The sequence below is a fragment of the Oncorhynchus mykiss genome, chromosome 13 (assembly GCF_013265735.2).
Source record: "Oncorhynchus mykiss isolate Arlee chromosome 13, USDA_OmykA_1.1, whole genome shotgun sequence".
Classification (NCBI taxonomy): domain Eukaryota; kingdom Metazoa; phylum Chordata; class Actinopteri; order Salmoniformes; family Salmonidae; genus Oncorhynchus; species Oncorhynchus mykiss.
Genome location: NC_048577.1, coordinates 23,457,355 through 23,472,519, shown reverse-complemented (window position 1 = coordinate 23,472,519; position 15,165 = coordinate 23,457,355). Strand labels below are relative to the sequence as shown.

Below are 15,165 nucleotides of genomic sequence, written 5' to 3'. Positions count from 1 at the left end.
GTGTATCCTGTACATACCACGAATAAAACGTGTGACTTTACAAATCATGTTAATGGAGCAACATCGCAGCAGAAATGTAGCTACCGATGATGAGATGCTGGCCACAGGTCCGTTTTTCGATTTAGAGACGGTAGGACGGGAACTCATTGGTTTGGAGCATTGTGTTATCTACACGGATTGCATGACTCGAGCTGTCGAAGAGCAGACGACGTCTGTTCCGCAAGTCAGATGTACATTATCTGAACCAAAAGTTGGTGTAGAATACATTTTGGATCCAACCAAATATTGTCACACAACATGTACAGTTCCAGTTATATTGACTACAAATGCAGAGAAGACACAACTCCAGTCAGGCTGTATCACCACCTGCACATCCCTGTTGCATTAAAAATAAACAAAATAAAAATGAATTAAAATTTGTTACTCAATGTTTTTGGGCTGCCCTCACTTCTCTACCTCCATCCCTCTCTTTTCCCTGTTCCCTCCCTCCAGCTCAGTCCGTTTGTGTACAGCGAGTTTTCTCGAGAGCGCAACCTGCATGTGTCGCTGTTGGACCGGCTGTACGAGCACTACCCAGCCGAGTTTCCCTGCCGCATCCTGCTCTGTGAAAACTACCGCTCCCACGAAGCGATCATCAGGTAGGTGTGAACGTCATCACGTCGCCGAGACTGATCCAATTTTCACCCCGACTCTGCAACGTCGTTTACAAATGAGAGATTTTATGCAGACAGAAGACTTGGAAGAGTTGACGGTTCTTCTAGGCTATTGACAGACATAAAAGCCCAATGTACACTGAGTCCCATGACCACCCTTGTTAAACAATTCTCAGATGGGGATGCTGACATTTTGAAGTGGTGGTTTATCAAAGAAGCTTACGCAATGGGTTTGAAGTGGTTTCTCCACCTTTAAAGTGGTCTTGGTATTTTATATAATGCTTTTCACTCACACACATTTACGTTTGGACAACACTGTGAATGCACATTCTTTACAAGAACCTCGAAAAGTCACTAGGAACGGCAAGGACCACATGGAAGGGAAAACGAACAAAAACAGATGGCACCATTGTCGAAGAATAGCCACAATGCACGCAACCATGCCTTTCTCGACTGACGCAACTGACATTTGTGAAGACCCACTGATGTTAAGTCTCCCTCCCTCCCTCCCTCCCTTCCTTCAGCTACACGTCAGAACTGTTCTACGACGGGAAGCTGATGGCCAGCGGGAAGCAGCCGTCTCACAAGGACTTCTACCCGCTGACCTTCTTCACGGCGCGCGGCGAGGACGTCCAGGAGAAGAACAGCACGGCCTACTACAACAACGCAGAGGTATAAACCCTTTTGTTCCCTGTATGCCACTGACTTAGGACTGCATTGATGGAATCAATTACATTTTGATTGAATTGAGTTGGTGCGTTCGTGGTGAATTGAACGTTGATTTGAATTGAGTTGGTGCGTTCGTGGTGAATTGAACGTTGATTTGAATTGAATTGGTGCATTCATGGTGAGTTGAAATGGTTAATCATTCAATGGAATTGAGTTGAAATGCACACGTGGGCAAAACACACCCCATTCAGTCAACATTACTGTGATGTATTACTTGTGCCTCATACTACTGCGCTTCACAACCAGACGTTTGACACAACCACTAAATGCTAATTCCTTGTCCAACATTTAAACCAGGCACTCCAGCGACTGAGTTTGAATTTCGGAGGTGCCTCTGCTAAATCTGAGGGGCAACTTGCCAAGTTGACCCCTGAACCCAGCTGACAGAAGCTGCCCAATTAAATTGGATCTACTCCTATCACAGCGCCGCGCTAACCTGTCAAAGACGCCACAGGAATTACCCTACCTCCCTTTGATGACACCGCGCCTGTGTCAAACGGTTTCGGGACATTAGCATAATGTCATAGGTTTAGGTTGCCTTGATTTAAGCGTGTGTCCTGTTTGTCTGCTGATGTGACGTCTGGATTCTCCTATTTTCTTCTTCTTCTCTCCTCTTGGCTGAAAAGGCCCCTTGAGCAGCAGTCATTTCCGCCGTCTCTTTAGCTCTGCTTTCTCTTTAAGTGTTTTAAGCACCGGGTTAAGTACTTTGGTGACTCATAAATAATGGCAACAGCTTACAATGGACTTTCTCCTGCGTTGCACTGGTAAAGATTCAATTGACACCAATGGAAGATGAAAAGGTTTTTGGCGGGAGGCAACAGGGCCGAGGCGGGGTGCCCTGCCTTCCAGGACAATTGTTTCTATCCAGGACCACGAAAAAGCGCCCCACCTTGTAGTCAGTGGGGACTGGGGAGTAGGGTGACGTTGCCCCTAGATGCTGATCTTGGGTCAGTTTTGCATTTCCCCCATTTATGGTTAAGGCTAATATTGGGGAGGGGAAGCTGATCCTAGATCTGTACCTAGGGGAAGCTTCACCCCAGAGATGCCGATTTTCAGACATGACCTATGAGAAACACTGGCACTTGTAACCAGTCTCTCCCTCCTGTGTTACCCGAGGTGTTTGAGATCGTGGAGCGGGTGGAGGAGATGCGCAAGAAGTGGCCGGTGGCGTGGGGCAAGCTGGACGAGGGCAGCATCGGCGTGGTGTCGCCCTACGCCGACCAGGTATTCCGCATCCGCGCCGAGCTCCGAAAGAAGAGGATGCACGAGGTCAGCGTGGAGAGGGTGCTCAACGTCCAAGGTGAGAAGAATACTATATTTAATCCATTTCCTTACAATTGTTTATTTCGTTTAACTTACGACATTACATTCCACTGTAACCCATGGCACAGGTGGCCATTTGGCACACATTTGCTATCAAATAGAATGAGAATGTCAATACCGCAATCACAATGGAATTGTAACGATCAAATCCCATACTACTCATACACTGAAGCATTTACAGGACGTTCACTGTGGAACTTTCCCGTTCTCCCATTTTTAAATTCTGTTTTGGCATTCTAAGACGGCAGAGGTTTTTAAAGTGTGACCCTTCCCATTTCTACCCGACAACTCCGAGATTCTCAGTGACCGTCTCCCAGCTAGCAGCTCCTCTCGTCTCTGGGACGAGGCTAATGCTCCCAGTGGCAACAAACACTCTCACACACCCAACTCTCACAGCCATACGCTGCTGCTTCCAGCTCATTAACTCTCTCATTAAGGAGAAGATGCAGCGATCAGGACGGATCTCACAACACACAGCTGTCTCTGTCTCTCAATGTGGTGTTGGTGTACAGTACACACACACTAGCTGGAGTTTGGGTGTGAATTATTTTTTATTTTTTTGTATTGCCAAACTCCAATGCTTTGTCATGAATAATTTCTGCAGTAATTGGATCGTATTTTGGGTCATGAATGATGTCAGCGCCTTGTCGAGGTACTTGGATCATATAATTATTATTATGTAATGAATTGGTAATTGTTTCTATGAGATTAATATCCACGAAAGAACACTGAATATGACCAGTGGCACTTAGTGACCTAATGAAAAAGCATTGTATGAATGCAATTCATTACTAAAACCTTTGCCATACGACACACTAGCTCCTCAGAGTGCTGGCTGAAAACTAAGGTCTAAACTGGCCTTGTATGTTCCCCCCTCCCCCTCTCCAGGTAAGCAGTTCCGGGTGCTCTTCCTGAGCACAGTGCGCACGCGGCACACCTGCAAGCACAAACAGACGGCCATCAAGCGCAAGGAGCAGCTGGTGGAGGACTCGACAGAGGACCTGGACTACGGCTTCCTGTCCAACTACAAGCTGCTCAACACAGCCATCACTCGCGCCCAGTCCCTGGTGGCCGTGGTGGGAGACCCCATAGCGCTCTGCTCGGTGGGCCGCTGCAGGTACAAACAAAACAACCAGGAAGTGTTGTCATGGGTTAGGGCCCTGTTTTTGAATACTTAAATGAATCCTTCCTTGAAGAAATCCCTGATCTGACATGGCTGGATTGGTGAAAGCTATACGGTAGAACTGTTGCTTACACCTATCAATCTGGGTTAGATCAGTGATTACTCCAAGGGATGGAGGTAGGATGGGTGTGTTTTCACAGTGCTCAAGCAGTGCCTGGCGTTTTCCCTGGTCACGTCCTAGTCATCCAAGTATTTTCACTAGAAATGTTGCTATTTTCATGTTCCATTACATGTTCTGAAGGCTCACAGTAAATGTTACGCTTTGCAGTGTGTGTACGGGTGGAAGGGGCACAGTTGGTGTGTCAGCTGTGCAGGAGGAAGAAGTAGCACAGTGGGGGTATATGTCCCTGCCAGGCTGGCTCGCTCTACCTCTGCCCCACACACTCATTCACACACCCTTCCCAATCCCTCTCCAATGCACGCCCGCAGAGTGTCAGCTTAGGATGACATCATAACGCCAGGCCCTGACCAAGCCATTGACATCAGCAATGTGCTCTGGAGGGGTGGGGCAAGGGTGCACTACTTAGTTTTTCTCCAATGGAACTGAAATATGGGGGGGGTGTATTGAATTTGGTGCAGCTATTTGTGACCGATAAGAGTTCTCATCTTTGCCCTGACTGGTATTAAGCCAAAATCGACACTTTGCCTAGTTCTGTGTTGTTTACGTCTGAATTTTCCCCATATTCAAAGCGTCTTCAGGGCTGGGGCACAGATTATGCTTCCCCATTGCAAACACACACACACACAAACAACACCCCCACGGCGCTCACCGACCCCCAGCTGCAGTCCCTCTCTCCCGTTGCCGTGGCAACTGTTGAGCGTCAGCCAATCGCGACATCCGGCTGCGGCAGTTGTTTAGAAAATGTCTCTCTCTCCCCCCCAGTTAAATCAATGGCGCTAACGAGGAAGAAGCTCTGTTTAGATGGACTGTCTTAATGCCTGGAGGGGGGGGGCACCCCCAACATCAAACTGTTACCTTTTAAAAAGAACAGCCCAGTGGGTAGGCTGCACAGTACAGACGCACTTGATGTGCATACACACTCGCTCATACACACTCTCACACGCATGGCGGGTGGGAAAGAGGAGGAGCATGAAAGGGAGAGATGATTGGGGCGTTGACTCATTTTCAATATGTCACAGAACCCCCGCCCCCCCCTTCCATGTTGGTAAGAACAGGGCACTGGACACACACCCACCACTCTGCTGTGCCTGTCAGATAAGCCAGCGGGTAGCCACAAAGGTTAAGCAGCCTGACTACAGAGAGAGGCCATGGCAGTTCTATATACACATTAGAGGTCGACCGACTATGATTTCTCAACACCAATACCGATAATTGGAGGACCAAAAAAGCCGATACCGATTAATCGGCCAATTTAAAATAAAAATGTATTTGTAATAATGACAATTACAACAATACTGAATTAACACTTATTTTAACTTTAATATAATGCATCAATAAAATCAATTTAGCCTCAAGTAGATAATGAAACATGTTCAATTTGGTTTAAATAATGCAAAACAAAGTGTTGGAGAAGAACGTGAAAGTGCAATATGTTCCATGTAAAATATGTGCTATGTTAGAAAGCTAACGGTTCAGTTCCTGGCTCAGAACATGAGAACATATGAAAGCTGGTGGTTCCTTTTAACGTGAGTCTTCAATATTCCCAGGTAAGAAGTTTTAGGTTGGAGTTATTATAGGACTATTTCCCTCTATAGCATTTGTATTTAATTAACCTTTGACTATTGGATGTTCTTTAGTATTGCCAGTGTAACAGTATAGCTTCCGTCCCTCTCCTCGCTCCTCCCTGGGCTCGAACCAGCAACACAATGACAACAGCCACCACATTGAAGCAGCGTTACCCATGCAGAGCAAGGGAAACAACCACCCCAAGGCTCAGAGCGAGTGAAGTTTGAAACGCTATTAGCGCGCACTAACTAGCCAGCCGTTTCACTTCGGTCACACCAGCCTCATCTCGGGAGTTGATGGGTTTGAAGTCATAAACAGCGCAACGCTTGACGCACAATGAAGAGCTGCTGGCAAAACGCACGAAAGTGCTGTTTAAATGAATGTTTACGCGCCTGCTTCTGCCTACCGTCAGATACTTAGATACTTGTATGCTCAGTCAGATTATATGCAACACAGAACACGCTAGATAATATCTAGTAATTTCATCAACCATGTGTAGTTAACTAGTGATTATGATTGATTGTTTTTTTATAAGATAAGTTTAATACTAGCTAGCAACTTACCTTGGCTTACTGCATTCACGTAACAGGCAGTCTCCTTGTGGAGTGCAACGAGAGAGAGGCAGGTCGTTATTGCGTTGGACTAGTTCACTGTAAGGTTGCACGATTGTATCCCCCGAGCTGACAAGGTGAAAATCTGTCTTTCTGCCCCTGAACAAGGCAGTTAACCCACTGTTCCCTGGTAGGCCGTCATTGAAAATACGAATGTGTTCTTAACTGACTTGCCTAGTTAAATAAAGATTAAATAAAGGTGTAAAAAATAAAGGCGCCCAAAAATACCGATTTCCGATTATCATGAAAACTTGACATCGGCCCTAATTAATCAGCCATTCCGATTAATCGGTCAACCTCTAATACATATATAACCCTCCACAGTGAAAGATGTCACCAATCAAATTATGATCTCTCATCTTTTTTGACGCTTCTACTGTTGCTCACATGATTCACATGGTCTTTCGTGAGTGAAATACAGTCGCATTCTTGATGAATGCACATCTAATAAACAAACAAATTGGCAGTGAACTTACTAATTCAATTTGTTTTACGATTGTGTACAATTGATTTTAATTCTCCATCTATTTGGACTTAACTCAGAATGAACAGATTGTGTTGTCTCTGTCCATGCCGCCCGTGTGGGCTGAATGTGGGTCATGGAAGCGATGCCTTAAATGTGGGTAATCTGATGAGACGAGATAGCGATGGGGTGGGGGTGGCCTCTCCTATGGGAGGGACAGACTCCGACCATCTTATTGACGCCCGATTTTAACAAAAAATAGCCTTCGCAAGTCACTGCAGATCAATCATATAACCCAGACACACATCTACCTCCCATCCAGCCACAATAAGGAGTGAAGATGCACGTTGCCACTGGAGTCCTAGCGCTGTGTTCTGAGAGACGTGCACTGTACCACACCAGCCATAATTGTGAGGTGCCCTCAATTTGATACCAGCACAAAAACCTTGCATTTGCTTTCAGAGTAAAGCTAGAGATTCATAGAAATGTAAATTCAGTACCATTTAATATTCTATAAGGATTTTTCAATTTACTCTTCAAATGGAGTTGAAATGGAACTGGCCCTAAGTTAGGGAGTAGTGAATCTCGCAAGCTTCCGTCATAGTGATGCTTTTTCATCGCGACGTCTACACTCGATGCAGTCAAAATAAGTGACCGCTTATGTTCCCTTGGCCACCGGTTCTGCAGTTAATGTGCAAATATGTGAATAATGTCCGTAATTTTTATTCACCCGGACATTATGCAAGTTGTGTTTCCGTACGCTCGCGCACACACACACACACTCGTACACACACACACTTATATACACACACACACACACACTCGTATACACACACACACACACACACACACACAAACATGCAAATCATAGACTCGTACACGGTCTACACGACAGAACTGATCTGTTATGAACATGACAACCCCACAAAGAACTTAATTTGCTTTGGTGTTGCTGCCTACAATAGCCCTTTTTTCAGTGGACCATGATTTATTCATTTATGCTACAGGAGCCATCTACTGTAGTGGGTGGTTTAATAATCGAATTCTGAAAGTAGAAGCCATTCACATGAAGATTCTGTGCAAGATTGGACTTTTATTTAACCTTTTTGACGGGGGAGTCTTTTCCAGATGAGCCCTGTATAGCACCCCAATACACATCAAAATACAATAAACACATTAAACTACACGTTATTGTACACAACGATACACAAAAAGCAAAACACCATCATAAAAACCAGACATTTTTCAGTGAAAAGAATGTCTGAAATGCCCTAGAGGCACCAATTCCTCCCATTTTAAAGCATATTGTAGATCGTTCCACATGTAAGGTGCAAGGAAATGAAAGGCTGAATTACCTAGGAGTCTCCAGAGTTAACCAACCCTGTGAACAGGGTTGATAACTTGTCATTTTAAATCTTAACAGCGATGTTAGGTAAGTTGGACGTTTGTGGAGCAGGGCTTTGTAAACGAAAAGAGCGTAATGATGTGATCTACTTGACTTCAGTCTGAAGGTGTGTGTGTGCGCGTTGTGCACTAGGCATTTCTTTAAATAATGACTTAAGTCGGCGTGTCAGCAAGTGTGCAACCAAGTGTTCGTGAGTCAAGATAAAGTGTATTATGAGAACACGTCCATATATGTCCATGCCACTCACATCACCCCCCTCTCCTCCCCTCTAACAGAAAGTTCTGGGAGAAGTTCATCTCCATCTGCCACGAGAACGCCAGCCTGCACGGCATCACCTTTGAGCAGATCAAGGCCCAGCTGGAGGCCCTTGAGCTCAAGAAGACCTACGTGCTCAACCCGCTGGCGCCCGAGTTCATCCCCCGCGCCCTGCGTCCCCAGCCGGCCCAGCACCCCCATCATCACCATCACCATCACCAACACCCACACCCCCAGGGACACACGGCCAGCAAGCAGCCCGGGCCCCAGCAGCAACAGCAGTCTCCTCCGAAGGTAAGTGGGTTAAGCCTGGGGGGAGGGGTGGCAGAGCAGCTAGGGGCTGTGGGTCTTGGGGCTGCTGGGTTTTTCACGCTCAACAGTTTCCCATCCAGCCAACTTGACACAACTGTAGGAAGCATTGGAGTCCGCATGGGCCAGCATCATGTGGAACGCTTTCGACACCTTGTAGAGTCCATGCCCCAGCTAATTGAGGCTTTTCTGAGGGCAAAAGGGGGTACTCCTAGTGCTTTCTACACTCAGTGTATATTAAGCGAACAATGATGAGAGATGGGGCTGGCACAATTACTTTATAACCATGTAACTGACTGTTATGGATGAAGACAGTCATGAAAATAAAATAACCATAACTGTAAAAAATTGTGTAAGTTTTGTGTGGAACAAAAAGCTGATTGAAGACGGGACGTCCGGGCATTTGAGTCCGTTTCTGCTGTAACATGGACTTTACAACATGATGAAACTTCGTTGCTCGTTGCTGAAACAATCAAGGTGTTGTAGCAAACAAGTATTTGTTTGCCTAGGCAACGCCCCTTTCCTGCAGCAGCACATGCAGTCAAGAGTGGAGGAGAAACTGTCAGTCTCAACAAAAATAGGATAGGACTGGCCACTTCAGAGCCTGGTTCCTCTCTCGGTTTCTTCCTTGATTCCTGCCTTCCTAGGGTGTTTTTCCTAGCCACCGTGCCTCTACATCTGCGTTGCTTGCTCTCTGGGGTTTTAGGCTCTGTTTCTGTGTAAGCATTTTGTGACAACTGCTGTTGTAAAAATGCTCTAGAAATAAATTTGATTGAGAGATGTAGGTATGTATGTATTTGTTGTATGTCGTTTTATTTATTTTTTGGGGGGGTGAATGTGACCATTTTGCTAACCAATAGTCTTCATCCATAATTCCCTGACCGTCAGAGCCCTAATGAGAGGGATGCATGGCTAGGGCTATCAGTATCTTTGTCTTGGTGGTAGTACAAGAGTACGCTCAGAACTCGCATAGTCAGTGGTTTTAGAGCTCAAGGAATTCATATTTTCAATTCAGTTCAATACAACGTAATTGGTTCCCTCGCGGGCCTTTTTGGAAAACATTTCGGAACATTTTGTACTTTTTGTGGTTGCTTCAAGAGTAGTTTCCTCAAGTAACTCCTCTAGATAGTTGTAATTATTATCGCAAAACCATGTTTTTTTTTCTTTTCGAAAGTGGGTTTTGAAAAGACGAGGAGAGAATAACCGCTTGAGTTTGCACGAGTGCCTTTTTCTTTTTTTTCCCTGTGAAAATGTTAACTGTTTATCTGATGTCCTCGCTACAGGCGTAAAGGTTAACTAAATCACCACAGCTGCCAAGCCCCTGTATCGCCCACTGAGTGAGGTGGATATCCACATCACACACACTTCTCTGTGCGTACATACACAGTAACACTGAAAAGAGCGCATACTGGCTCTCTCTCTCTCACACACACACACACACACACACACATACAAAGTGGGTTGGTTACAGGCTCTTACTCTGGGCGGTAAAATTTTTAAAAAAAACAATATACCAGTATTCATTCATGGACCAGGTAGGATTTGTACATACTCTCTATAAAGCTATTTTCATGTTTGATTTATAACGTTAAATTATTCAGTAATGACTTGAAAAAATTATGGTAATCATCTGTTTTTATCACCAGTTTCTTTTTTTAAAAATAGTTTAACCACAAGAGGCACGTCCCGATTGTCTAAACAGAAACCGGGGGAACCAAACCAGCCATCTAACCGATCACGAGGCGCATCCCCCAAGGGAAACCACATCAAGTGTTCTCAGTTTAACACCACCACCTAGGGGGACTGTGTGCCTCAGCTCGGCTACGCTAAGACACGCTGAAGTAGATTACTGCGTACGTTCCTCCGTGCATCAATAATACAACAGGTTACAATCCACCTAAAGTCAATTGGATGGAGAACGTCCGTGTTGTTGGTCACATAACAATCAATCAATGTCAGACGTTGTTGTCTGAAAAAATGGAATCAAATGGAATACGGCCCAATGTTGTGTGCATTAAAATGGAACCTGGTGGCACGGAATTGCCTCTCTTTGTATGGAGAGCGAGAGAAAAGAGTAGATGGAGAGAGAGAGAATTGAGATGTGTTGGTGCGTGCTTGTGCGAGTGTGTAAGTTCCTTTGGATAAAAGTGTCTGCTAAATTGGCTATGGTGTGTGTTTGCTTGCTCACTCCAGTTAGTGTCAGTCCTCATTGCCCTTATAAACAGTTGAAAAAGATGCGTAATGCATACTGTCCTTTTTTTAACACTGTAACGACGTAAGGAGAGTGCTTCTGTATGCATCTAACAGCTATGGAACACCCAGTTCCCAGCTGAATAGATTATGAAATTAGGCACGAGTGTAGGATGGACATTTTTTTTCTATGAGCACAGAATTGGTCAAATGATTTAAAGAAGCGAGGAGTCTGAAAATAGGAAACCTACGACGTTTTGATATCTTGGGGCCGGTAGTATTTCTACCCACATGACTTGACCACATGAAAGCCTATTTTGGCTAATAACAGGATGTTTGAGACGTTTTTGACCCATTGCTTATTCTTTCTATCAGCGCTTTTCCCAAGTCGGGTCACGTTAGGTAAAACTCCTGGCCCTAAAATACTATAGCTGCCGCCCTCATGAATCCACACAGTGGTTTTATATTCTTCCAGAGCTGCAGCAGGAGTCTTTATCCTCCAAGAATGTTGTTGCCATTTAGATTCAACAGCATTGGCTATTTAAAGTGTTGTACAAGCGTTAACCGTGTAGCCATTGTGACCAATGTGACATATGTGGGCCACCGCGGACCTTACGGTTACCGCTGCTTGCCCGCCTTGTCACATAGGGAGCCTCGCTCTCCTCCACTTACTCCCTCCCTCCATCCCTCCCCCTCTTTTTCTATGGACTTCTCTCGCTCCAGCCCTTTCTAAGGATGCCTCCCTCTCTCTTCTCTTCCAGGGGAAAGGTCAACATGCGAACCACACGGAGCACTTCCCACCTGAAGGATTTGGTGAGTGTCCATCTTTTCTCTTCCTTGTTGTGTTGACTTGTCAATTTGTATCTCTTTCTGGAGTCCATACAAACCACTCAGACAGAAAGTCAAGAACACTATACTCTAGCTGTATGTCGTTTGAGGGTGAAGCACTGTCCAAGTCTTTAAACTGCCATCTCTCCACAAACATACTCAAAAATGTGTTTAACCTCTTCTCCAAAGAAATACTTGTTACTTTAGTCATAATACAGGAAGGACACCGTATTTATTAATTTTCCATTGATTGGATTCACTTCTCAATGGTTCATGTTTCACTGGGATGTGAAGATTCAGGGTTAGAGAGGTGTAGCACACAGCATAGTGTACTCTACCGTGTAGGAGCGCTGTCACCGTGAATCTAGTCGCCCCGTAATGGAGAAAGCACGTGGGGGGTAGGGGAGAGATGGATAGAAAGGAGGTATATTGTGCCATCACTTTAGACGGAGAGCTAGAGCGAAGAGGAGAACAGTGAGGCGTACCATCATGTCCCCCACCCCCATCAACTGCAGAGCTTTAGGCCCAAGGCTACTGTGGCAGCTCCTATAAGAACACTGCATGACGCCCATTATAGGGTGTAGTCTTGGAAGACATGAAGTCAGGGTAACTGTTCTTTATCCATGACTGGGGGACAAGGAATTATACACAAACAAACTTATCTTTCTTGCTAGATCATCGCAGGAGTTGTCTACACTTGAAGACCAACATGGTGCAATTGTTGTGAAAACGTTGTTTCAAATGTATTTAAGACCTCTTATAGCCAAAGAAGGTCCAATTGTTTCAAAATACAATAACATCTCATGGGGAAATTAGCTTGGTCCGCATAGGCACAAATAACAGAGACCAAAACAATGATTAGGTCTAGATAATCAAATCTTTCAGGATTAGCAACAAGACTAGCCACTGCTGTAATGAATATCACTTTAGGAGTAGCAAATCATTAGCAGATATTAACTTTTATTTTCCTCCTCTTCTTCCTCCCCCAACTCTCTCCAGTTCAACCCAACCCTGCGGTGTTGATGGGCAACCCCATCCGGGCGTTCACGCCGCCCCTGGGGGGCACCCCTGGCGGCATGGGCAAGTCCCCCAGTCCTGTGCAGAGGATAGACCCCCACACGGGCGCCAGCATCCTCTACGTGCCCGCCGTCTACGGGGCCAACATGGTCATGTCCATGCCACTGCCCGTAAGTATACTGCTACTGGGAATTGTAGTTTATTGTTGAGGAAAGACTCCATGTGTGGGTTTTGGTTTGAAATAATTAATTTTTGTAAGTGTGTTGCTTTGAGTTGGAAGGTGTTGAGGAACGGGTTAGCTGTGTGTGCAGAGCATACACTCTTATGCGTATGCATACTCGCACACACGAACTGACTTACACAGATCTTTCAGTTGGTGTTCGTTCTTGGTCTAAATGCACTTTATTTGAGTCTAGGAAAACTATAGTTTTTTGGTTGTAACATGATTAATTAGTCAAAGAAAAAACACGGACCCATTATGCAATACTACATTTAATTCAAACTTGTCCGTTGGGCTTTGGTGTTATGGCGAGTTGTTAACGAAAACTCATCATTACGATCGCTAATAGAGTGCCAAAATCCCCATAAGCTTGATTTTGACATGTTCCCTTTGTGTTTGGGCCCTATGTCTACATCCCTCTTCATCCTCCTCTGAAAACAAGACCGAGAACAACACGTTAATTGAGAATAATGACTTCTGTTAGTCTGAACATTTTCACCTCGGCCCGCAGGGTGAGATTTCACACTCGTTATTCCTCGCTCAGTAATGGAAAGAAAGTCAACTCTCCATCTAACCCAATCTAGGCTGTTTATTTCCCCATTAAACCATAATGGCACATGGCTGATAGAATGAGCGTTTTTAATCAGGAGGATGATTTGGCACAGCAAATTGCTGTGTCGACACACGGAGGGGACACACTGTTTTAAAAATTATGTTCTTGATAGATAGATGCCATCCTTTTTTATGTTCTTCACCGCACTAATTTTGAGTCTTTTTGTGAAACAAAAAATATTATTTTCAGGGCCATTTTTCTTTATATTTGAGGGGTTTATTTAGCAGATTTTCTTTTTTTGTAATAATGTTTTTGAAGATGCTTTTATATCGGAATTTGTTTATTCTATGGACCATGCAAACAATCGGAGAGTCTTCATTCCTTCACATACCAATGCCTCTTCTTTTTAATTTTTTAAAATTATTTTTATTTTTTTACCTTTTGTGGAAATTATTGGATGGATGTGCTTTGTTCAAAATTGTCCTTTTCAAAATGTTAATTTTATTCTGTATTTCTGCTCATTGTTGTCAGTCAGTTTGCATCCACTGCAATAAATGGATATGTTTCACTCACCAGCTGGCCTGGCAGGTAGCAGAGTCCAATCCAATATCCTATTGCTCTCCATCTCAGAACCAGATTAATATTTTAACACTGTCTCTTTCCTCCGACCTGCATCAGCCACTGTGCTTTTCACATAGACCGTCAGAACATCGGGGGGGGGGGGGTGCACTAGTCTAGACCATATAATATTTGAAATTATAAACTGGGTGTTTCGAGCCCTGAATGCTGATTTATTTATATCAAAGATCGTATACCACGGGTACAACAAAACATTTATTTTTACTGGTCTAATTACGTTGGTAACCAGTTTTTCTAATAGCAAAAAGGCACCTCGGGAGTTTGGTATATGGCCAATATACAACGGCTAAGGGCTGTGTCCAGGCACACCACGTTGTGCATAAGAACAGCCTTTAGCTGTGGTATATTGGCCATATACCACACCACCTCGGGCCTTATTGCTTAAATATCTAGCATGGTAGTTCAGCGCGACGCATCAAGGCATTCTGCATTCACTTTTCAACACAGTATCTCCTACAAATTGTCAGTTGTGAAAGTCTTAATGCATTGTACTGGGATGTCCATGAGGAAAAAGGTATCATTTCGTTAATTGGCCTAGGTACCAACATCACTCTTTAGGAATGATCTGTTACCTGGACTTGCACTTATTTGGTTCTAGCGATATTTGTATAATTTATGTAACAGGGACAATGCACTGTAATCAACATTTGTAGAATGAACTTCGATAGAACGCCACTGGAATTAGCTGACCTGCTTCCTGTCAACCCTATCTGCTCTGACTAGGCGTATTAGGTGTATTTGATGTGTATTGATGCGTGTGCGTTGATTTATATTGACTCGTATTGCTGTGGTGTCCAGTCTGTCCCCATCCAGTTGCCATGGCCCGGCTACCAGAACCGCTTTGCCATGGACCCACGCATCATGAACCACCAGGCGGCCATGGCCTACAACCTGAACCTCCTGCAGGCCCAGAACCGGGGCTCGCCCATCCCCTACAGTGGAGTCGCACACCCTTCCCCCTTGGGCATGGGCCAGCAGACTAGTCCCGACAAGGAGCTTCAGACGGATTCCACCAGAAACGGTGTGTAGCAAATAAGTTGTAGTACTTCAATGTGGAAATGGGTAGAAAGTGTGAAGTCTGTGTCTTAGCACAGTAACTC

General features: G+C 44.7%; 1 protein-coding gene across 4 annotated transcripts in view; it reads left to right on the top strand.

Annotated features, from left to right (window-relative positions):
* The window catches only part of LOC110485986 (probable helicase with zinc finger domain), a 56,839-nt gene that overhangs the window by 26,806 nt on the left and 14,868 nt on the right, over positions 1-15,165 (top strand). For all 4 annotated transcript variants that reach the window (XM_021557259.2, XM_021557258.2, XM_021557256.2 and 1 more), the window contains exons 18-25: positions 493-638; positions 1,178-1,325; positions 2,499-2,682; positions 3,594-3,822; positions 8,330-8,603; positions 11,570-11,621; positions 12,636-12,823; positions 14,864-15,086. In XM_021557259.2, the coding sequence (XP_021412934.2) occupies positions 493-638; positions 1,178-1,325; positions 2,499-2,682; positions 3,594-3,822; positions 8,330-8,603; positions 11,570-11,621; positions 12,636-12,823; positions 14,864-15,086 (1,444 nt within the window). The remainder of the gene's footprint in view (positions 1-492; positions 639-1,177; positions 1,326-2,498; positions 2,683-3,593; positions 3,823-8,329; positions 8,604-11,569; positions 11,622-12,635; positions 12,824-14,863; positions 15,087-15,165) is intronic.